This window comes from Manis pentadactyla, chromosome 3 (genome assembly GCF_030020395.1).
Source record: "Manis pentadactyla isolate mManPen7 chromosome 3, mManPen7.hap1, whole genome shotgun sequence".
NCBI classification, from domain to species: domain Eukaryota; kingdom Metazoa; phylum Chordata; class Mammalia; order Pholidota; family Manidae; genus Manis; species Manis pentadactyla.
Genome location: NC_080021.1, coordinates 102,256,039 through 102,280,322, shown reverse-complemented (window position 1 = coordinate 102,280,322; position 24,284 = coordinate 102,256,039). Strand labels below are relative to the sequence as shown.

Below are 24,284 nucleotides of genomic sequence, written 5' to 3'. Positions count from 1 at the left end.
ACAGTGGGTGGCCGTGATACTGAAGAGGTTATCGATAGTGTGACTGCCTAGGAGCTTAGGCAGGTGGGGCTTGAGGTTAGGTAGGATCTTTAAAACTCCTCTAAATTTAATGTATACATGCCTTCTTTTACTTTCTTCTGAAGGGATCTGGGGAAACCACTGAAGACAGGGCAAATTGTTGAAGAAATGACTAACCTCGTCTTATCCTTGCCCTGCTGACAAGCATCTCCTTTTGTAAACTATGCCGGGTAGTGGTCATTCTGTTTTGCAGCTCACCACCCCATGTTAAGCATAGTTATTGTCCACTGTTAGATAAAGGTCACACAGTTGGTCCCAAATAAAATTAGTGTTTAAGTGGGCAACAAAAGCAAATCTCTCTCCTTGCTTTATCAACACTGACTTTCAGAATGCATATTTCCTAGACAAATGGATGTTTTTCATTTCTTCCTACCAAGAGAGCTTTTACCTCCATATTCATTATGGTGGGATAGGAGGCAGCTACCAAGAATATTTATGTAAGGGACAAAATAAGCACATATGAATGTGCCTTTGTTGGTGGATAAATGGCTAAGTTATCCCCTGGGGTAATTATGAAATACTTAAGTGTTTGGGGGTTATTCCCAGACATTTTTAAGAAAGTTTTTTCCTTAGAAAAATTAAAGATCTGGTATTTGGCAAAGATTAAAACTTTAGAATTCTTTTAACAAAGAACATAACCTCTCTTCTTCTACCCCCAACATGGGAAAAATTGAATAATCTGTGCAGTATATTGTCCCTTCTGGGACTGTACCTGTGTATTGTTGATATTGGGAACTTCTCCTAGTTAACTATATGAGATCAATGGGGAAATGCAAAAAATTACCATTGGTAAGTCTCAATAGATTTTTGTCATTGAAAATTTAAGGGATGAGAATTTAAGCTTCCCTTTCTCAAAATTTGATCGGTTATCAACTGTATAAATCTAAATGGAAAGGTGTGTTAACAGTCTTTGCCTAAGGAACCACCTCAGTTCAAGAAATACAGTTCGAAATTATCAAATATCTGCTGAGACTTGCATATGAAATGGTGATATCACCCTTGGGCCCAGAAGAATCTTTTTCTGGAGTTTGCCTAACTGTAGAAAATATCTAAGAATACAACACATATTTTGTTGTGAAATTGCTTGTTAACACGAGTGTACATAATATATGTATGCTAAAGTCCAGCTAACTCAGTTAACTCAGTTTGAAACCAAGTTATGTACCATGTTCAAGAAAGAGGTTGGTTGAGTGGCTGGTTCATTGTTATGCCATTTGAACATAGGTTATAAGTTTTATTCACTTACTGTAAGAGTAAAATATGCTTATTAAAGATTCAAACAGTAAAGTGTACAGAGAGTGAAAGCACCACGGTCGTCTTATATCCTAGAGTCCCTGCTAATGGACAGTTTAGTCAGTTCACATTTTAATATATATAAAAAAGCGCATATTTAACATACATAGGATCATAGTTTACATGGATTCATTTCCTAGTATTTTTCACTATTAGTGTTGTCTGCTAGAACTTTCTGTAGTGATAGAAATGCCCACCCAGTACAGAAGCTGTTAGCCACATTTCAAGTGGCTAGTATGACAAAGGAACTGAATTTTAAATTTTATTCAATCTTAATTAATTTAAATTTAAATAGCACTTTCTGGGTAGTGACTATCTTATCGAACAGCTCAGATCATATCCTGCCTTTGAATTTTATAAGTTTTTGTAGTACTCAAAATACTTCTTTACTCTTTTCTTGTCTTTTACAGAATGTCATTTTCATTCGTCCTCTTTTTTCCTCCAGTGGTTTAGAAGTTCTGTGTCTTAGTTTTCTTCTTCTGGGAATGATCTTTAAATTTTAAACAAGAGTGTTTTTATTTGTATTTCTCTATCAATGTCAAGAATTAACCACTATCTAAAATAGTCTACCATGGAACAAGACAAAATGGGTAGGACTTTTGACTTCTTTCTTTTCATTTCCTAGGTTTTGTTGAAGTAATCTGGAATTTTAATTCCATGTGGCTTCTTTATTTTTGCTCTTGTATCCCATTGAATTTTAATAATTACTTTATATTCATATCCATATTATCAAAAATGTCTTAGCCTTTCCTCACAGCTTTCCTGATTTTCCTTGTAAACCATACCCTCTCCTTTTCCTGAGCACTTTCTCTTTTTTTTGACTATATGCATGATATATTTTCTGAGTTCTTATACTTCTGAAGATGCCTTTCTTTTTCCTTCACACATAAACCATAGTCTGGGTATAATTCTATGATAACAGTCATTTTCTCCCTACTCCATAAACTTTGTTTCAGTATCTTCCAGCATTTGGTGACGCAGATGTTTCTCTGCCAGTCTGCTTCTCTTTCTTATATAGGAAACCTTATTCTTTTGCTTTGCTTTGGCTTGTTTTTAGTCTGGAAGCTTCTGGGATTTTCTCCCTATCTTTCTAGCCCAAAGGTTTCCATGTTCTTTTAGCTTCTGGGATTACCCTTTTCTGTAGTATCTGAAAGTGACTCAGGCTCGTACATGCTGCTGGGGATTCTGTGGAAGTTTTCATGGTCCTCCGGCATACCCATGCTGCTTCCTGCTCCCCATCTGTAGCTCCTAAAGCTTTGGGCTCCTTCAGTGTTTCTCCTCAGACCCCTGACCTTGGGTGGAGTACAGTTAGCTCTTTTTCACTCCCCACCAACCCCAGGAACCACTAATATAAGGCTGTTGTGCACACCATTTCCTGGAGGTTTTGTGAAAAATGAAGGGAGGGGTTTGATTATACCATAGGTAGAAAACTACTTCAGATTCAGCGTCAGATATCAACTGATTTATTCCTGGCATTTGCCTCCATAGACCTCCACTTCCCACATGTTCTTGGGAGGCCTCTGTCCACTGAGAATGTTGTCTTTATCTTCCCACATGTGCCTCATCTCTAAATTCAAGGTCCAGCTCCAATGTCCTTTCTTTCATGGGCCTTCTGTGATCATTATAACCAAAAGCAATCACCCTGCCAAGGCCCTTTCTGCCCTGGTGAGATCTTTGGTCAGAGGTCGTTTTCGGAGGAGATAGTACACAAGGCTGCACCTCTGAACATGTCTGCAGCCCATGAACATGCGTCTGCCTGTCTGCTCACAGGTAGCCAGAGTTCAAAGATGACACTTGTGGTCTCTGATCTTTGCAACAGCTAGTATATGGAACACATTGGGAGCTTCATAAAGATTTGTTGAATGGGTTCCAGTGGTTCTTCTTACTCCCCATTGACAAATTGGTTCCTAAGTTAAAAAATTTCCTCCTGTGAGCATTTGGAATATGTGAAGGATTTCCTTTTCTTAATTGTAATTGAAAGGACTGGGCCTGTAGAATTTCTAGCTGTGTTCTATGCTGTATAGGACCAGGCATGATAAAATAATAGCTAAGTGAGCTCCTGCTATGTGCTTCCTACTTTGTATACACACTTTTTTCTTACTGAATCATGACAGCATCATTACAACAACAGATGAGGAGACTGAGGCTTATCCAAGTTTAGGTAACTTGCCCATACCATATCGGATTCAGGCTTCAGTCCTGGGCCTCTTGCATGACTGTGAACTTTTGCTTTCATTGTAAACTTCATGGTTCTCATAAACATAAATAAATTAAATAAAGAGTAATTTGTTTAGTAATGTTTGAGCTTGTCTCTCCGTAAGTCATAGATTACCAGCTTGAGTGCCCCTGGAGTCAAAATTCACCAGTGGAATGGTGCCCTAAATGTCAATGAATTTAAAAATAAGTGAATATGTTTCCTTGTTTAAAAAAATATTGTAACTTGATTACAGAGAACCCTTTTGAGTTTCTCTTCAGGGCTCTTAAAGGACTTCTAATTGCAGCATCATGATAATTTGCAATGAGATCTGTCTTCTTTTATGCTTCTTTCATGGCTGTCTCATCTTTCTGAATCAAGTGCTGTCACTGCCTCCCTGAGGCCTCCTACGCATTAGCGTCCTTTCCCTGGTGGCCCTGCCCGCAGTGCTGCACTCCCCAGGCCTCCAGGGTCAGTCTCCTCCAAGAAGGCAGGCTGGCGTGGGAGTCGGTTATGGAGGTTCTCTGGGCGCAGCAATGCTGTGGGAAGCCATCTCAGCTCTCCATTCTGGCTCTGCAGCTGGCCTGTTGAACACTTGAGACAGGGGTGCTTTTGGGGGTGCTTGGAGGTCTGAAAAGTAGTGGCCCGTTTCACTCTCCCCCCATCTGCAGGAGAAAATCTTGTGTACAAGTCACCTGGTGGGCGACCCAAACATAGGTGGGCTTTTAAAGTTTACAGTTTCTGGTTTTTAGCACTTTGCACTTCTATTAGTGGCTTGAACACACACACACCAGGGAATGTGGGCTGCTTTATTCCAGCAGCTGTGTTCACTCAGTATTCAGGTTAGTGATTCAGTTAATATGGTAACTTCCCATAGTTTTCTTCAGTTAGTTTTTTTTTTGGAAGGGGGGCATGCTTACTCTTTACTATCTTTAGATATTTATTAACATTTTATAGAAACCAAAGAAAGAACAAGTGAAAGCAAAGTTCTTTTTTGTTTTTTCCAAATGAAGTTCTTAAAAAATTCTTTTTGCAAAAGTACATCATTTGCCACACCCTGTAACCACAGAGATCTCATCTGCATATGGAATGCGCCTTATGAAAGAATTGACTAGGTCCATCCTCAGCATTCAGTTACAGAAAAGAAGGCAAAAACGAAAATTTGATATGCAAAGGAATTCAGAAATAGGAATGGAAGTTCGAAAGCACATCAGATTACTAACTTTGATGACACATTAATATTATTAAATATAATAATTGCTAATACAATATTGAAATGAATCTGAGCGAGATTTTTTTTTTTTTACTTGTTCATTGTGTACCTTTAATACTCTGAAAGGCCTAGAAATGAGAACAGTCATTTAAGTAGGAGCTAGTGTGTATCAGCCATTCTATCAGAAAAACATTTGTGAGTATGGGTGAGAAAAGGTATCAGAAATAGGGTGATTTTTCACTAATTTAGACTATTTTGAAGGACATGCTCTGCAACTCCCTTGAACCTTTTAAAAAATATCTGATCTTTCTACTTGTTCATCATGTTGTTAGAACGGTTTCACCCAAGAGACAGAGAAGTAAGCCTTCAGGAAATTTGTTAATAGCTGAACAATTTGCAGTTAGTCTTTCAATTATGTGTCATGATCTTAAAGATACATGAAAAATTTTTGTTTTGCATTCTAAATATTTCCTTCTTTCTTCTGAACTTGGACTGTCTGCAAAGACAGGTCTTACTTCACAAACTAAAACTCATACTGGATTAGTTTCTGGCCAGTGAGTATTGATAAACTTTTATTGTAATTTAACATTAATTCATATCAGAATTGGGTTTTTATGGGAGGTAGACCCCAGAATTGTTTTCTAATAATGAAATAATTGTGGAAAGAAGACAGAAAGCCAGCAAATGGAGTCATGCAGGTCCTTCTACTGCAGCTAGGCTTGAATTGAATCCAGGGCTTGTTGAAGCCACTGCCCAGAGCCAGCTGCCCTCTGCTGCGAACACCCGTGTAAATACTGAAATTGCTGGCTGGCCCCACTGTGACCTCTTTCCTGCATTTTGGCCTCAGTAGTTACAGCCACCTCTTTCCTGGAAGATCTTTATAATGACCTCTGACCTTCACTGGCCATAAACTTCTGGGGCAGCTTTGAGCTCTGAGCCTTCTGAGGACTTGTCTGTGACATACTTTGACTAGAGATGATGTGGCTTTGAAGAACCTCTGACGTATATTACCTACATCAGTCCAAAGAGGAGAAGGACCATGCTGGGGTGAGGCTACCTGAAATCTTCAGGTCAGGCGGTAACAAAACTAGGTGATGAGAGCTGGAAAGTTGGCTTCTTGCTCTGGACAGTGTTTATACTTGGGGAGAGAAAGGGTGAAGAAGTCATTGCTGGAATTGCAGGGAATGATCCACTGACACAACAGGCTTGTTTATGTTTCTTGAACTGGGTGGCCACATGGTCACCTTATGTGGGATGGGGGCCCCTGACGAGCAGTAGGACAGAGCTGTGGACAGTACTTGGGAGAATTTGACCCTGCCCCAGCCAGCTTCCAATGGCTGCGGGCATGCATTCTCTTCCAGCAGCAGGGCACTGGGAACACCTTTGGTTACCTGTACTGCTTTTTCAAAAAACTGCACCAAGATCTCCTATATTTTCACACACACACACACACACACACACACACAGTCTAAAGATCTGTTAAAATTCGTTAAAAACAAATAGGTTGATTAAAAAATACTCAGAGGTATTAATAGACAGGTCACAAAAGAAGACCTAAATATTATCAATAAATATCTAAGAAGATGTTCAGCCAGTGGAAATGTGTAAACGAGAGGCAATATATGTAGTAATTACATGGATTCTGGAGCCAGATTGGCTGCATTTGAGTCCTGGCTTTGCCATTGTTGGCCCTGGACTTTCATCAAGGGACTTACACTCTCTATATTTCAGTTCCCTCTTCTGCAAATTGGGAAGAACAGTAATAGTACTTACCTCACAAAGTCGTAAAAGTTTACAGTGTTGACATCTGTATGGCGCTTAGCCTGACTTAGCTTAGCGCCTAAGTACGCCAAAGTGTTAGCTGCTGTGATGGTGGCGGGGCCATGCCAGATTGTCCTCCAAAGTGGTTGTATCCATTTCACTTCACCATCAGTCTATGAGCTATATTCTTCCAATATTACTAGACAGACGTAAAGGTGTTTGGCAAATCAGTGGATAAGAAGTAGAATGTGGGGTTGTTTTATTTTCATTTTCCTCACTGCCTGTGAAGTGGATCATCTTTTCATAACCTTCTTGGCTGTTACAGTTTTCTCCCTCATGAAGTGCTTATTCATATCCTCAGCCCATTCTTCTGTCAGTCTTTTGTCTTTCTCTTAGTGATTTTTTTTTTTTATTGATTTCTCTTTCATCCAGGAAGTACTTTTCATTTATGGAGTACCTTCTATATGTCAGACACTGTTTTAGGTGCTAAGAATAGAATGGAAAATATGTTTTATGGATTTTATGTTCTGGTTAGAGGAAGACAAATAAATAATACAATTTTAGCTAGCAATGAGTTACATAAAGAGAGAGCAGGACAATCATAATAGTTAACACTGAGTGATTTCAGTGTGCAAACTACTATGCCAAGCTCTTATATGTATTAATTCATTTTATTCTCACAATTTGTCTGATCCTATTTATTGAAAACTTCATCCCTTTACAGCAATGGAGACTGAAGACCAGGCAGATTAAGTAATAAACTACAAGTCACACTGCTACCAATTCTAGTGGAGCCAGAATTCAAAGAGGTGGTCAGACTCTAACAAGTGCCTGCATTCCTGGCCAGGCTATTATGTTACTTTCTACATTATACTGGAGATAAAATGTGAAGGAGAAAAGAGCTTTTTGTATATTCTGGCTTTTAGTAATACTTTATCATGTGATTTATTCTGTTGTATTTTTTAAATGCCTTGATTCTGTTTTAAAATTTTCTTAATAATCACTTTGCCACAAAATATTTAAGTCTGATAAGTTATCGCCTTTCATTTGTGGTTTGTGTTTTTGGGTCCTTGTTTAAGGAATTCTTTCCTTCACTGGCATTAAGAAGTTATTGTCTTATTCTCTGAGTTATACATGCAAAAGATATTTACTGAAGCGTCTACTATATGCCATACACTATTTTAGGCACTGGGTAGATGTTAACTGACAAAAAATCACTGCCTTTAGATTTAAGGTTTTATTTTCTGTTTGGCTCTTGAACTCATTTGGAATTTGTTTTTGGAATTTGTGGGCAGTAGCAAATTAAATTTATTTTTCTCCAAAAACAACCAGTTTTTCTGGTACTATTTATTAATAAGCTAATTTTTTCTGGTACTTTTCAGGATGTAATTGTCATATATCATGTTCCTGTATACCATGGGTTATTACTGCTCTGTCTGTTCTATTTCATTGATCTGTTCGTCTGCTCTTGAGCTCTGTTGTAATTTTTAAATGTCTTACTTACAAAAGCATTGTGATTATTATTTCCAGTAATTGTCTTCATATTTATTCCTTTTTTTATTGAAGACTCATTCATGTACAACATAGTGATTTGATACTTACATGCATTACAAAATGACCACTGCTGTAAGCCTAGTTACTGCCCTTCACCATGCAAAGTTTTTACAGTGTTATTGATTATACTTCCTGTGCTGTACATTGCATTCCCATGTCTTACTTATTTTATAACTGGAAGATTGTGCCTCTTAATCCTCTTCACCTATTTCGTCCATCCGCCACTCCCTCCCATCTGGCAACCATCAGTTTGTTCTCTGTATCTATGAGTCTGTTTCTCTTTTATTTTGTTTGTTTCTTGGTTGGTTTTGTTTTGTTAGATTCCACATATAAAATGAAATCATAGTGTTTGTCTTTCTCTGTCTTATTTCATTTAACATCATGCCCTCTAGGTCCATCCATATTGTTGCGAATGGCAAGATTTCATTCTTTTTATGGCTGATATTTCATTGTATGTCTACATATCACATCTTCTTTACCCATTTTCAGTAGGCACTTAGGTTGTTCCCATCTCTTGGCTGTTGTAAATAATGCTGCTATGAACCTAGGGGTGCAGATTAGTGTTTTTGTTTTGTTTTGCTTTTCAGATAAATACCCAGAAGGGGAATTGCTGATATGGTATTTCTGTTTTGAAATTTTTGAGAAACTTCCATATCGTTTTCCATAGTATCTGCACCAGTTTACGTCCCCACTAACAGTGTGCCATAATTCCCTTTTCTTCACATCTTCACTAACACTAGCTATTTCTCGTCTTTTTTGTAATAGCCATTCTGACAAGTGTGAGGTATTATCTCATGGTGGTTTTGCTTTGCATTTTCTTGATGGTTAATGATGTTGAGCATTTTCATGTACCTGTTGGCATTTGTATGTCTTCTTTGGAGAAATGTCTGTTCAGATCTCTGTTCATTTTTTAATCAGATTTTTTGGGTTTTTAAATACTGAGTTTTTAGAGTTCTTTATGTATTTTGGATATTAATCCCTTATTGTATATTTTTTTGTGAATGTCTTCTTTCCTCTAGTAGGTTGCCTTTTTGTTTTGTTGATAGTTTCCTTTTCTGTGCAAAAGCTCTTTAATTTGATGTAGTCCCAGCTTGTTTATTTTCATTTTTGTTGTTCTTGCTTGAGGAGACAGATTCCAAATATATTGCTAAGAACAGTGACAAAGACCTTACTGCTTATGTTTTCTTCTGTAGGTTCAGGTCTTCTATTTGTCTTTAATCCATTTTCAGTTTATTTTTTATGTGGTATAAGACAGTGATCAAGTTTCATTCTTTTGCATATAGCTGTTCAGTTTTCCAAATACCATTTATTGAAGATACCATTTATTAAAGATGAAAAAGATCTACTGTCTTTTCCTCATTGTGCATTCTAGCCTTATTTGTCATAAATTATTTGATCAAATATTTGTGGATTTATTTCTAGGATCTCCATTTTGTCTCATCTATCTGTCCATTTTTGTGTTATACCATGTTGTTTTGATTACTATAGCTTTGTAGTATAGTTTCACATCAGGGCATATGATGCCTCCAGGTTTGTTCTTCTTTCTCAAGACTGCTTTGGCTATTTGGTGTCTTTTGTGGTTCCATACAAATTTTAGGATTATTCATTCTAGATCCTTGAAAAATGACATTGGTATTTTGCCTTGAATCTGTAGATTGCTTTAGGTAGTATGGACATTTTAACAATATTGATTCTTCCAACTCATGAGCGTGGTATATCTTACCAGTGTTGTTTTCAGCGTCTTTCATCAGTGTCTTTCAGTGATTAACTTATAGGTCTTTTACCTCCTTGGTTCATTTTATTCCTAGTTATTTTATTCTTTTTGATGCAATTACAGATGGGATTGTTTTCTTAATTTTTCTTTCTGCTAGTTTGTTATTAGTATGCAGAAATGCAATAGGTGTCTGTATATTGATTTTGTATCCTACAACTTTACTGAATTAATTTATTCTAATAGTGTTTAGGTGGAGACTTTAGAGTATTCTATATGTAATACCATGTCATTCTTGAATAGTGGCAATTTTACTTCTTTCCCAATTTGAATGCCTTTTATTTCCTTTTCTGGCCTAATTTCTGTGTCTGGGACCTCCAATACTGTGTTGAATTAAAGTGGCAAGAGTGTGCATCCTTGTTTCTGATCTTAGAGGGAAAGCTTTCAACTTTTCACCATTGAGTATGATGTTAGCTGTGGTTTTGTTATATATGGCCTTTATTTTATCAAGGTACACTCATTTTATACACTTTTTTGAGAATTTTTATCATAAATGGATGTGAAATTTTGTCAAATGCTTTTTCTGCATCTACTGAGATGATCATATAACTTTTACCATATTTTTATTCTGCTGTTTTGGGATGGAATATTATGTCTGTATCTGTTAAGTCCATCTAGTCTATTGAGTGGTTTAAGGCCAGTGCTTCTGTATTAATTATCTGCTGGATGTTCTATTGATGGAAATAAAATAGTTAAGTCCCCTAGTAATAATTGTAGTACTGTCAATTTCTCCCTTTATGTTTGTTTAATTTGTTAATAATTCATGTCTGTTAATATATTTAGGTCCATCTGTATTGGGTGCATTAATATTTACAGTTGTTACATGCTCTTGTTGGATTGATCCCTTTAACTCTATGTAATGTCCTTCTTTGTCTCCTGTTATGGCCTTTTTTAAAGTCTCTTGTATCTGATACACATATTGCTACCCTAACTCCTTTTCCTTTCAGTTTGCATGGAATATCTTTTTGCATCCATTCACTTTCAGTCTTTGTGTGTCTTAATGAGCAGCAATGAAAGGATTGAGGCAGGAGAGGGCTAATTCCAGGGTTGTAAAGTCAAGGGCGTGTCCTTGATGCCTTTAGTTACCACCACCACTCCCCGCTGCCCACCAACCCCCACACCCAGCACATGCAGATCACATAGAGGATGTTCAGTAAATACGTGATAATTGGCTTTACCATCCACACAAGGAGAATTGCAGCTTTCAGAGATATTTTACTACTCAGCAATATGTGGTTGGTGCCACCTCAAGTTCCAGAATTATTTCCTCATTCAACAAGCATTTGTTATAAAACTCTACTAGTGTCATGCATTGAAGCATTTGTCCCTTAGGGATGCAAATAGAAAACGCTTTCTTCTGTACTCCCCACACTGACACAAATGCGCTCACAAATCACACAATCACAGTGCAGCACGCTCACTACTCTACAAGGTGCCAGCCGTGGAAACACTGGGGGAGGAAAGCCTAAAATATTCAGACTCCAGAGTCAGAGAATGTACAAAACCATACTTAGCAGTGGCATATTTCTAGCTCCAGTGAGGAGCTGTGATACGTTTGTTTAAGCCCAATTGCTAGTCAGATATTTATGAGAGTCCTTAACTGCCAGATGATTTTAAATATACACATTGCAATAGTATAAATATGATTCTACTCAAATTTGATTCAAATAAACTGCTCATTTTGAGGTGGGAATGCCTTACTGTTTTTAGACCACCAGGGCACCATTTGGCAGAGTCTTAATGTATCCCCAAAAAGGAGCACTACTTTCTATTTTAGTATTACCAACAGGGAACTGTGAATCTATAGCTCAAGGACTTTCCTCTTAAACAGTTTTTGTCCCTGTTGAACATACCTGTCATTTTTTGACTTTACAGAGGACTGAATTATCCATTTTAAATTTAAAAGTTTATGATTTTAATAGATGAATAACTGATGGAAGGAGGAGTTCCTTTATGACCTAGATATTGGGGGATATGGCTAGCACTTTGTATCAGTGAGGATACTTCAAGTGGGAAGTATTAAGTGGGAAAAACAACCCCACAATTCTGTAGCCTAAGTCAGCAAAGGTTTGTCTCCTGCCCGCACTGCATGCAGGTGGGGGCCACCACTCCAAATTTCTATTCCAGTTTTTATTGCTGCATAACAAATCGTCACAAAACTAGTGACATAAAACAATGGTCACTTTATGCTTGCAGATTCTGTGGGCAAGGAAGTTGGCAAAGCATCTTCTCACTTTGGGTCTCTTGTGCAGCGCAGTTGCAGCCAGATGTGGCCTCCTGCAGACATGAGCGAGCTGATCACCCGAGAGGGACCCTCCTGTGGGTGCTGTCCACAGCGTGGGGTTCAGATGAACTGTCTACCAGCCCAGTGGTCAAAGGGCAATTGGACCTCTTATAACTTCCTGGCTGCCCCCAGAATGAGCATCTTAAGAGAGCGGGTTGGGAACTTCATGGGCTTTTGTGACCTAGCCTCAGAAGTCACATAGTGTCACTTCTGCCCCATTAAGAACAAGCGACTGGCCTACCCAGATTCAAGGGAAGGGGAAGAGACCCCACCTCTTATAAAGAAATTTCAGACTTGTTTTTAAATTGCCTGCACCTGGAGCAGTAGCTGGCAAAAGAGAGCTCACCATGGAATCACACCCAACAATCCGGCACGCTGGCATCTCTTGTCAGTCTTTGAGCTGTATGGTCTGACCCCAGTAATGACAAGTTATGTTGGAATGGGGCCTCCTGTACTTGCTATGTATTTCTTACAAATAAGGACACAGTACTTCACATGGTACAACTTTTATTCTAAGTGAATTAGGAAGCTAAACATTTTCCCCCAAAGTCATAGAATTAATAGAGAAAAAAATATAGGATATTTATGTAGTTTTGAATCGGGGAAGGCCTTTCTAAGCAAGATTTAAAAGCCAAGAAGCCACAAGAGACATATTTTAAATATTAGACTCCATAAAACTTTTAAATGTGTATATAGGAAAAGATACCATAAATAAAGCTGAAAGCTAAAAAATAAACTGGGTAAAGCATTTGCCATCTAAATAACAGACAACAAGTCAGCAAGGTAATATAAGCATAAAGTAGTATGTATTTCATAGGGCTGTTGCAAGGATTAAATGAGATTAAAGTACCCAAAGTAAAAATGCTTAATAACTGATAGGTTCTATCCATGCTTTTATAAAGAACACCTACAGATAATTTTTTTTAAATACACCTAATAGAAAAAGGATATGAATGAGCAATTCATGGAAAAATATAAATGGCCAATAAACATATGAAAAGATGTGTAGCCTCACTCTTGATTAAATACAGAAGAATTTACAATGAGATTTTTTTCTACCTTTAAGACTGTCAGGGTTGAAAAAGAATGGTAATATTTCTGTGCAGGCAAAGAAGTAGGGAAATTGACATCCTTATTTACTGTTCTTCCTTAATAGGTAAGGCATTTTTTTCCCTCTGGGTTCTTTCAGGATTTTTTTCCTTATCTTTGATTTTCTGTAGTTTGAAAATTATGAGCCAAGGTATAATCTTTTTTGGCAGTTACCTTGCTTGGTGTTCCCTGAATGTCCTGGATCTCTGGTTTGGCGCCAGGCATTAATTTGAGGAAATCCTTCGTCATTATTGTTTCAAATATTTCCTCTCTTCCTTCTCTAGTTTTTCTTCTGTATTACACTATCACACCTTGTAGCTGTCCCCAGTCTTTGGATATTCTGTTTTGTTTTTGAGTTTCTGCTTTCTTTGCATTTCAGATTGGAGTTTCTCTTACGGTTCCCACTGCTGTATCTTCCAACTCAAATCTTCTTTCCTCAGCTATGTCCTGTCTACTCATAAGTCTGTCAAAGGCTTTCTTCATTTCTGTTACAGCGTTTTTTATCTCTGTCATTTCTTTTTGGTTCTTCCTTGGGATTTCCATCTCTCTACTTACATCACCTTTCCTTACATGCTGTTCTACTTCATCAGAATCCTTAGTATATTAATATAGTTGTTTTAAATTCCTGGTCTTATAATTCTAACATCTCTGCCATGTCTGGTTCTGACGCTTGCCATCTTTTCCAGCTGTGGTTTTGGCTTTTAGTATGCCGTGTAATATTTTCTTGATAGCCAGACATGATGTACTGAGTAAAAGGAGCTGCTGTACACAGGCCTTTAGTGATGGTGTGGCTAGGTGTGCAGGGAATGTACTGTAGTGTCCTGTCAGGTCCCAGTCCTTGGGGAGCCAGTGCCTCTCTGGACTGTGAGCTCATACATTCCTCTCAGCTCATCAGTTAGGCTCTGATAGCACCCAGCAGGTTAGGCCTTGGTAGGCTAGTCTCCCCCCAGGGCCCACCTGGTTAAGGGGAACAGAGTACTTTGAAGAACTTCAGAATTCCTCTTCCTCTCCCACTTCCTGAAGCAGGGGGGAATTTTCCCCAGTATTCACTATGGGGGTCTGATTTGGCTCCTGGAGGTAAAGCTCACAAAGTGTGGGAGTCCCCTATGGCTGGGTCCCCCTGGAGCATTCCAGTCGATGTGTCCACACCCAGCCTCCAGCACCTCACTAACTACAGTCAGGTTTCTTACCTGAGCCTTGGGTTTCCACTCCTAAGTCTCTGCTCTGGGAAGCCACAACTCCCTGTAATCACGTCTCTGTCTCTCCAGTCTTGGGGGCAGCAGCCCTGTGTCCTCGCTTCTCTTACAGATTCAAGGAGAACTGTTGATTTTTTAGTCTGTTAGGATAGAGTGGTGACTTCCAAGCTACTTATGTACAGAACAGGAAACTGTCTTACTATTGGTGGAGTGGAAATTGGTGCCATATTTAATATGACTCCTTTTATTTTATATTACTTCTTCATATTTAATTATCTACTAAAACTAAACATCTACATGTCCTTTAACCTAGCATTTCCCCCTTTTATACTGGCATGAATGCACAAAGATGTAATTACCAGAATTTTTTTGCAGCTACATTTTTAGTATAATAATAGTTAAATAAAATATGATATATTTGCATGATAGAATGCTATCCAGTTGCTAAAAAGAAATGAGGTAGCTCAGTATATGATTGCTCAGTATATCCAAGATACATTATTAAATGGTGGGAGAAAAAAACAAAAAGGAATTTCAAAATGGTATGTTTAAGATTCGGTTTTTGTTTAAAACTTATTCATAGTAAAAATGAAAGCATGTTTAGAGAAGAAAGATAGTTTTAGAGGAATGTATACCAGAAAATCTATTGATTGCCTTTGAAGGACAATGTTATAAGGCTGTTAGCATATATATTAATGACTTTGGTGATGAATATGTATTTGATAATTAGGTGAAAATCTAAGAAAATAGGGAGGGACAAGCAAAGCTAATTGAGAATAATAGCGTGGAACCAGTTGTTTCCATCACTTTTCCCTACATCAGGCAATAATGCAATACTTTCTGACTCTAAATTTTAATTTACCTTCTGAGAATATGGTGGTAGAGTGGGCCCAAATAGCTGGAAGACTTAAATCTCCTTATGTCTCTTACTCCTTCAGCAGATGACAGCCATTAAGATGACAAGGGTTCCAAACAGAAATGTTTTACCAGTGAATTTTTTTTCACTTAGAGTTTTTTATTGTTAATCTAATAAAAATCTTTATTAGAAAAACTTCCCCCCTCTGCAGAGAAGCACTTCTTTGATTCTGTTGTGTCAAAATTAATGGTTTGTTTTACCCCAGAGATGTTTTACAACATTTATCTCTTCCATTAAAGGCTGACTAAAAACTAGATTAGTGGAACAGTGATAGTGGTGAAAGTTGTTTGACTCCATTTATAAAATATGGTGTGTATCTATACTTTTCCTGCTTAAATAAATATAATACACTCTGCAATATGGGCGAGTATAGACTAATAATTCTTCTGAGTTACCTGTTCTATTAACCTCCTAATGTGACTAAATTCCATTTTCCACTTACATCCTATTTTGGGTTTCTGGACCCAATTCCAACATTGGGGTGGGGTAGGGCTTTCCCACACAATACAAAGCAGTTCACCGACTCTAGCAGAGCATCTGAGAATTCAACTCAATTCTGACACTGTCTACCCAGAGATAGCATCAGATTCTACAGATAGGGGTCAGTCCTATAAGACTGCCTCCAAGCCACTCCCTGCCCTCCCACTTCAAGATGCCAGGCAAAAGCACAGTTGTTACCTGTGTTTCTGACCCACCAGCTACTGACTGGAGGGTCCTGTGACCCACTCCTTGGACTTCAGATGCTAATTCAAGTCCAGGCTGTCACCTGTGCTTCTGCCTGACAGGCTGTAAATCAGAGGTTCCCTGGGTTCTATTAAGTTGGTAGAGTGGCTCACAGAACTTATGTCTACTGGATCACCAGTTGATTGTTAAAGGATGTGACTCAGGAACAGCCAGATAGAAGAGATGCATGGGGCAAGGCATGCGGGAAGGGCAGGCAGCTTCCACTCTCCCCAAGTCCCCACAGGTCCAACTGGAAACTCTCCAGAAGTTTTGGGTTTTAATGGAGGAGTCACTACCTAGACAAGACTGATTAACTCTTTGTCCAGACCCCTGCTGCTCTCCTCTCTGGAGGCCAGTGAATGGGACTGAAAGTCCGAGCCCTCTAATCACATGGTTGGCTTCTGGCAATCAGCCCCATCCTGAGGGCTTTGTCACCCTTTGTCACCTCATTCACATAAGGTAAGACAACTTTAAGCTCTCATCACTTAGGAAATTCCAAGGGTTTTAGGAGCTGTGGGGCAGGAACCTTGATCAAAAACAAAATCTATACAAGTAGTACATATTGGGTCATCTCAATGAGCAAATAGATTGATATCTCTTATAAATCATTACATTATACATCCTAACATAGTTTTTTCTTCCCATGTATGATATGTTTTCTAAGTGATTAATTTTATATAATAAATTTTTCTTGTTTTACCCTCTGCATTTTGTAACAGGAGTCCTGGAGGGGACTTGGGTGCCAAAAAGAAAAAGAAGAAACAGAAGAGAAAAAAGGAGAAACCAAATTCCAGAGGCACCAAATCGGACTCTGCGTCTGACTCCCAGGAGATTAAAATTCAGCATCCTTCAAAAGTGAGACCCCTGTTTGGTGTTCCCCCATGTGGTCCTCGTGCATGTGAGTGGGTTTGCGCCCTTAGTGTCCTGTGCACCAGCAGTGTAGCTCTGGTTTGTTGTGACTGGGCCCTGAGTGGCACTGGTAACTGGAGGGTATTTGCAGCCTTCCTGAAACTGGCATGCTGTGCTCTTTGTATATATGGATTCTGCCTACATTTTCTCCTTTCTCAGCAAATTACTATGTGGGTTGTAGTCAGAGAGGAAAGTCAGTGTGAGCTTTTAGGTTTTTTTTGAAGTTATGCTCAATATTTGATTATTTCAGTTCAGAAGACATTCCATTTTAATTTTTCTGGGTGTCTATCTAATTACCTGAATAGCACACCACCATCTTGCAGCAGATCTCAGCAGGAGCAGCTCTGGGTAAGTTCTACCATGACTCTGAATCCGGCCAGTCTGCAGTGGCTCTTCTTAATTTCATTGCCAAATAGCTATTAATGATCCCCCTGCAGAAACAACCATTTGAGACCAAACCAGAAGTTGTCCAGCTGAGCCCTGAGTGGGCAGAATGCTGGCCTCCTGTGTGTCTGGTGGCACAGATGGCAGGCATCTTTCTGTGGGGCCAACCCAGTCCCCCTGGCAATAAACACAGGCCTTGTGTGCTGAGCCCAGGAAAGCACAGGGCCCTCTTAATACAGGAAACTCATAGCAAAAAGAGGTAGAATAAGAAGTACAATGAAATAATGATTTTTGAAGTTTGTAGCTCCAAATAACTTGTCACGAGTGGTATGTGGTGTAAGGGAAAGGGCTCAGGATGCCAGGTGGGAGACCCAGGCTCGGTCCTGCTCACAAGCTGTGTGCCTTTGCACCATGTGTGCACCCATGTCCTCATCTGCAGAATGGGGGTGGTGCCTTCTCCCCAGCACAGGGTTATTAGGAGGTTAGAGTTAGATCATTTTATTAAATAGTTTGTATATTATAAAGCACTATATATACAGCAGTTATCACCACCACACAAGTTCTGTGGGGTTTAGATTTCTTATATAAATTTTACATTGTATTGCCTGAAGTGAGTCTGGCAGGCAGTTTTTGTTATTACCTGTTTTACATAAAGACCAGGAACCATTGAGAGGAAAGTCACTTGCTCCAGGTTTCCCTAACTGCCCTTGTGGGGTGAGAAGAAAATGAAGTCTTTCCCTCTAGCTTTTCTACTGGGTTTTAGGGTAGCAAGTGTTCTACCCATGCATAATTTCCAAGGTGTCTCATGCAAGATACCCCATAAACTTGCAAGGTGTTTTTTCCACTTCTAAGTGTTGCTTTATTGGATAAGTGCGGTGTTATATATGTGCAGTTATACTGCTTCCACCATGGCTTCCAGCTTCTGCCCTTCTCTGAGCCCAATGACCTTGAGCTCTTACTCCACTTGCTCTGACCACTTATAAGTAATCAGAGCTAGCCAAGGCAGGAGAACTGTTAGCATTATAGAGTAAAGGAGTTCTTTTCTTTTTTAACTGAGAATAAGTCATAATCATTCAAATATGGGCTTTTCTCCATCACATTTTTTAAAACGGGCTCCTTTCCCTCAAGCTGAAGGCAGCCCTAGATGGCACTGTGGGTGATACTGGATTGTGCTTAGAGAATATTATGGTCTACACTCAAGAACCAGAATGAAATCTCTGGATTCTTACAGACTTCTCAGTGGTAGAGGACTTAGACATTTTTTCCAGGGTATTACATTTGGAAAATAATGGGGAAAGAGTACAGCTGATACTTAGTATTCCACAAGGAGCAGATATGGAGGAAAAGAGGTGTGCCTGACTCTCACCTAAGGAACATAATAGTGGGAAGCTAATACAGGGTTGAAATACATTCTCACCTTTCCTAACACAAACATTTCTCCCAAGTGGTTTTCACTTTGGGAGGTGAATGGAGAGGTTTAAGAATTTATCTTAGATGAGTTTCCTTACTGCTTTGTCAACATGGATTTGAAAATTATGCTCACTTGAATCTGCTTTAGGAAAGTATTTAAATAGTGAGATTTCAGATACAAATATTTCATGAATAGTCATTTTATGTAAAGACTGCCAGTGAACCTGATAAGGCTGAGTAGATAGGGCTTCTTCTTGGAGTTAGGATACCACTGGCTCTTTTGGAACAAAGATGCTGATTCGTATTGGTTGCCAGATAACTTGAGCTTGGTATGTTAGTGATAGAGGGTTTAATTCAAATATCAGGAAAGAAGAATTACCATGAAAAAATCAGTGCAGGCACTGTAAGTACATTTTTGTGACACTGGGTTCTACTTTGCCTTTTTAAAGATAAATGGATGCCCATTCAAGCATTATTAGTTGAAATACACTGTACTCTCAGTTCTTATTTAAGCTGCAGGTCTTCTAATAGATTGGTTTGTTGAGGGTTCAAATGGATGTAAATGTCATCTTGCTAAGAATCAGTTACTTTCATGTTGAGATTCAAATGAGACCCAAGTAAGAGAAATCTAAAAATACAATAAATTATAAACAATAATTTGTTAAATTAGTATGTGTACCTGAGACATATGACCCTTATGATTTATACCTCTATCAAAATATAAAATAAAAGCCTATAAAATGTGTGATAGTCCTTAAATTTATAAGTGGAGACGTGAAGACTTTAATGTGCCTCTAGTTAGGCTCTAGTACTTCGTCCTTGAATCATTTTCATGGCAAGAATCCTCAGGAAACCCAGTGAGTAGAGCAACCACAGGACCGTCTATATGAAAGAAAGCCATTTTGTACTGTGTCAAATGGGTACGCTTCCCAGGTGAAAGGATTTCCTCAAGAGCACAGACATCAGATTCAAAGTTGAGCTGGGTCTAGAGCTGCTGTTTATAAACCATTGAGGGGCAGTGGTACCTTCCCTTGGTACCAACGGTGGTTTCTCATATAGGAAAACCAGAGGGCCCTGGAATTCCTGCTAACCACTCTTGAACCACGTGAAGAGCATTCTTTGTGTGGCATCACAATCCTAAAACTTAGCATTTTGCATAGTGAAAAAACTCAGGGGTTTCTTTGTTCACTCCTATGTACTGTCATTTCAGATATAGTCTCATTTGCCATGTAGTATTATATTATTTGAGGTGTTTTCCCAAAAAATTGCTGGGCCATCTTCAGAGATGACAGGAATATTGCTTTGAGGAAAGAACTTTAGAATTCAAAGGTATTTTCAATTTTACAGACTGAGATTACGTTTTATTTGAAAGGAGGTTGGTTTCCACACTTGGGTAGAGAGAATAGTTCTGGGTGCTGAGGGTCTGAATTCATGGGGGAAACTGCTTGTTCTCATTGGAAGGTTTGTCTCTGGAGGGCATCAGGTCTCAGGGGAAGGCAGGCTGTGATCTGGGAGGAAGGCATTCTTAGAGGTTTCTGTTCTTGATAGACTTCCTTCCCAGCTCAGCACTAAATTCAGATTTCTTTCTTTCTTCCTTTTTATTAATGAGCTAAAAATTCTCTTGTCTGCCTTGTTTCCATTCTAGAGGTTATTTCATTTGTCTCCCAATTGCTGCTGCAGAGCTCCACCCCTAACAATGAACCAAGGCAGGTAGCTGGCTGGCTGCTGTGTGACAGTGATGCATGTGTTGCATGCCACCCCTTTCTGCTGCTCTGCCCAGTGAGTAATGGTGAAGACCATTTGCAGATGGGTGAGAAGCTGAAGCAAAGGGTGGCCCGATTTACCTGAAACTCCCCAAACTATCAGATCCCTAATAAAACCAAAGAGTTTTGTATCTTTAACCTGATGTGTTTGCTCCTATTTTATAGGCTAGCATACTTGAGCCCAAGGCCCTGACCAGGCACAGAGGAGGACTGTTCGTCTTCCTGTGTCATCGTCTCCCAGGCAGATTTACGGGATCTGCCTGAGGGCCTGGAGTGGCGGCAGCCTCCCCATGTTATGTGACTTTATGTCTTTGCTGTTACAGAATCCCACCATCCCAATGCAGAAGTTGCAGGATATCCAGAGAGCAATGGAGCTGTTATCCGCATGCCAGGGCCCTGCCAGGAATATTGATGAGGCCACCAAGCACAGATACCAGTTTTGGGACACACAGCCAGTACCCAAATTAAGTAAGCTTTTCTCCCTTTTTCCCCCCTTCAAAATACAAAGCTGGGTTAACAACAAACAAAACAACTACAAAAGAGACTTTACTTCACTTGTATAATTTGTTTATACATGTGATTAGATTAGAAATTTACACCGAAGTGTTGTTTTTCTTAAAAATATTGGGTAGTGACATAGGCTTTCAGGGACAACAATTTTAGTCTAATTCCTATCCCTGTAATAAATCCAGTTCCCCACACTCAAAACATTAGTGTATTAAAAATATATATAAAAGAGGGAGTCTCCCTCACCCTTTCTTTTTTGCTTCTGAGCTTCAGAGTTGTTTTTCCTATACATAAATTTTTAGCAATCTCACATGTCAGTTATGCCAAAAGACACAGAAAATTTTCCCTATTAAATCACTGAAATAGAAAATTTTGTGCTGTAAGATTTGGAACACTTGCCAGCAGTGTTAAATATTACCAGCTCCATAACATTCCAGTATAAAAAGGGTATTGGGACACCACATGAAGGCCTTTGTAAGGACCTTGGGTCACGCAGGCCTCATCCTCAGAGTTTTGCCTACTTGTCACATCTCACTGAGACTTTTACCACTTAAGTGTCTGTCAGCATCATTTAATTGTTCCTCTTTCACGTTCTTTCACATTATTCAAAAAGAGATGATGCTTTAAGAGCCACAAAAATGTTTATGTAAATGTCTGACAAGCTAAACCCACTGCTTTGTATTATGTTTATGTGAAAATAGATCATATAATTATTTCTATGTTTTTATTTTTTGGTTATTCAGGTTTCCAGAAGCTGTATAATATAAAGGATTAATTGCCACCTGAAACTCTTAATAACCAATAACATACAAATAATCAATTTTATCACATAAATCATGAAACAGTCCTCCCTGTGCCTTCAAATAATGACTTTCCAGACTTTTTTGAAGTTACCCCCTCACCTCCCACCTACGCCCACCCCAAGCAGCTTAAAAAGCATGAGCTTCTAAGTGTGAAAGAAAAAAGTAAAACTTTTTCAGGCTCGAGAAAATGTGTTTGGTAGTGGAGGAAGACTCTCTAGAATGAGTTTACAGGATTTCAGAAGACATCAAATTGTATGAACGTTATTTACAGGGATGTAGATTTATTGATCTGAATGCACTGGGTTCAATTGAACTCTGTTGGCAGGCTGCCCTGGGGACAAGAGAGCCACCTCTAGCTGGCACCTGACTCCAAGGTACCTCTTCAGGAGCTAGGACAGGTGCTCACCAAGTTTTGACCCCTCCCCTAAATCCTGGCAGGATTCGCCAGTTCCCAGAATAGCCATCTGCATCTCAGTTAAGGCAACACCCAGGTTAGTGGGGAAGAGGGAACTTGAGGTTGGGGAGACCACCTCTCTCTTTGTTCCAGAGCAGTGTCGCACTTAAGTAAACACATCCAGCTGTTCGTTCCTGTGGGAGGGGCTGGTCCTCTCACGTGCTGCTAGCAAGTCCTTGAGCAAAGATCCAGAGGGACAGGGACCCTAAGGGAGCAGCTGGAAGTCGGGCTCCTGGGGTGACTCGAGGAAGACTAAGGTATTCATATGGAGATGAGCTGGTAGAGTAGAGGTAAGTGCCAGTATAAAGGCAGGGATCAGAAAGAGAACAAGAGTCCCCTTGGAGTGGTACAAGCCCTGTGACTTCCACGTTGTAAAAAGGTCTGTGATGGGGAGAACCTGTACCAGGGTCATCTATTCAGCAGATATTGGGTTTTTTTTCCTTTCTGGATTTATTCATTCATTTGTTCATTTAATTGAGATATAACTGGCATACATTATATTAGTTTCTGGTGTATAGCACAGTGACTCAGTATGTGTATATCTTGTGAAATGATCACTACAATAAATCTAGTTAACATCCATCACTATGCAGTTACAGGATTTTTTTCTTGTGATCAAAACTTTAAAGATCAACTCTCTTAGCAACTTTCAAAGTTGCAGTACAGCATTATTAGTCACATGCTGTACGTTACACCCCCAGGACTTATTTATCTTGTAACTGGAAGTTTGTACCTTTTGATCACCTTCACCCATTTCACTCACCTCGCACCCCTTACCTCTGACAACCACCAGTCTGTTCTTTATATCTGTAAGTTATTTTTTGTTTTTCATTTTTTTATAATGCCACATTTAAGTGAAATCATGCTGTGTTTATCTTTCTCTTTCTGACTTTATTTCACTTAGCATAATGCACTGAAGGTTCATCCATGTTGTTAAAAATGGCAAGATTTCATTCTCTTTTTATGGCCAAGTAGTATTTAGCAGACATTCATTGAGTGTCTATTATTACCCTCCAGCCCTTGGGTGGGGTACTGGGGAAGCAGTGGTGGAAAAGTAGGATAAATGGTGGCCAGGTAGACGGTAGAGAGGACATATTCCAGGCAGGGAAAAGCTGTAGTCAGGGAAAGATTTGAAAAAATTAATGTGTGAGCTCATACCTGAAAAAATGCAGGTGGCCAGCCACATGACAAGCAGGGCCATGCGAAGGGGACAAGGGCCTTGAGAGCAGAGGAGAGCCCCAAGCTGGCCCTGAGCTGGGGCCAGCCTGCGGGAGGTGCGGGTGACGGGAGCCTGGGGAGCAGGGCAGGGTGGCTGTGCCAAGGCCAAGGTCAGGAACCTGGGTTTATCCCAATCACCTTGGGAAGCTGTGGAGAAGGAATCAGAAAAGGCCATCTTTGTGGAAATCACTAGAAACATTGATGACTTGACCTGCACAGACAGCAGTCCTGGTTGAGAAAAGTGGACAGTCCTGAAATTAATTTTAAATTTTGCTGGGAGGGGGTGGAGGTCACTGCAGCCCTTTCTGCCCAGTTTGTTGAAATGCCAGATGCAAAATTTACATCCCTTAGGCTGTCCTCAAACTTACATTGTCTACAGTTGTGCTGCATTAATAATCTGTGATAACAGTGATTCTCCCCTGTGACCTCGCTACCCAGACATGTCTGAAACCCAGAGGTGTTTCACTCCAGAGGTGGCTGAAACAGTAGCATGTTTTAAAGATTACATTAAACCCAAGGGCCCAAAAGATTATTTTGTTTAATGTAACAGACCATTTGGGATCATCAGAATGCTTTGCAATTGAATATTCTTTTTGTTTCTTCTTGACTTTTTCTCTCTCTCCAGATGAAGTAATAACATCTCATGGTGCAATTGAAGCAGATAAAGACAATGTGCGCCAGGAGCCATATTCCTTGCCACAGGGTTTTATGTGGGACACTTTGGATTTGGGTAATGCTGAAGTGGTAAGTAACACCTTCAGTTC

The 24,284-nt window shown here is 39.4% G+C and overlaps 1 protein-coding gene across 2 annotated transcripts in view; it reads left to right on the top strand.

The window, feature by feature from the left end:
- Positions 1 to 24,284, top strand: part of NMT2 (N-myristoyltransferase 2) — a 56,109-nt gene that overhangs the window by 3,126 nt on the left and 28,699 nt on the right. For both annotated transcript variants that reach the window (XM_036908043.2, XM_036908042.2), the window contains exons 2-4: positions 16,792 to 16,927; positions 20,862 to 21,006; positions 24,146 to 24,264. In XM_036908043.2, the coding sequence (XP_036763938.1) occupies positions 16,792 to 16,927; positions 20,862 to 21,006; positions 24,146 to 24,264 (400 nt within the window). The remainder of the gene's footprint in view (positions 1 to 16,791; positions 16,928 to 20,861; positions 21,007 to 24,145; positions 24,265 to 24,284) is intronic.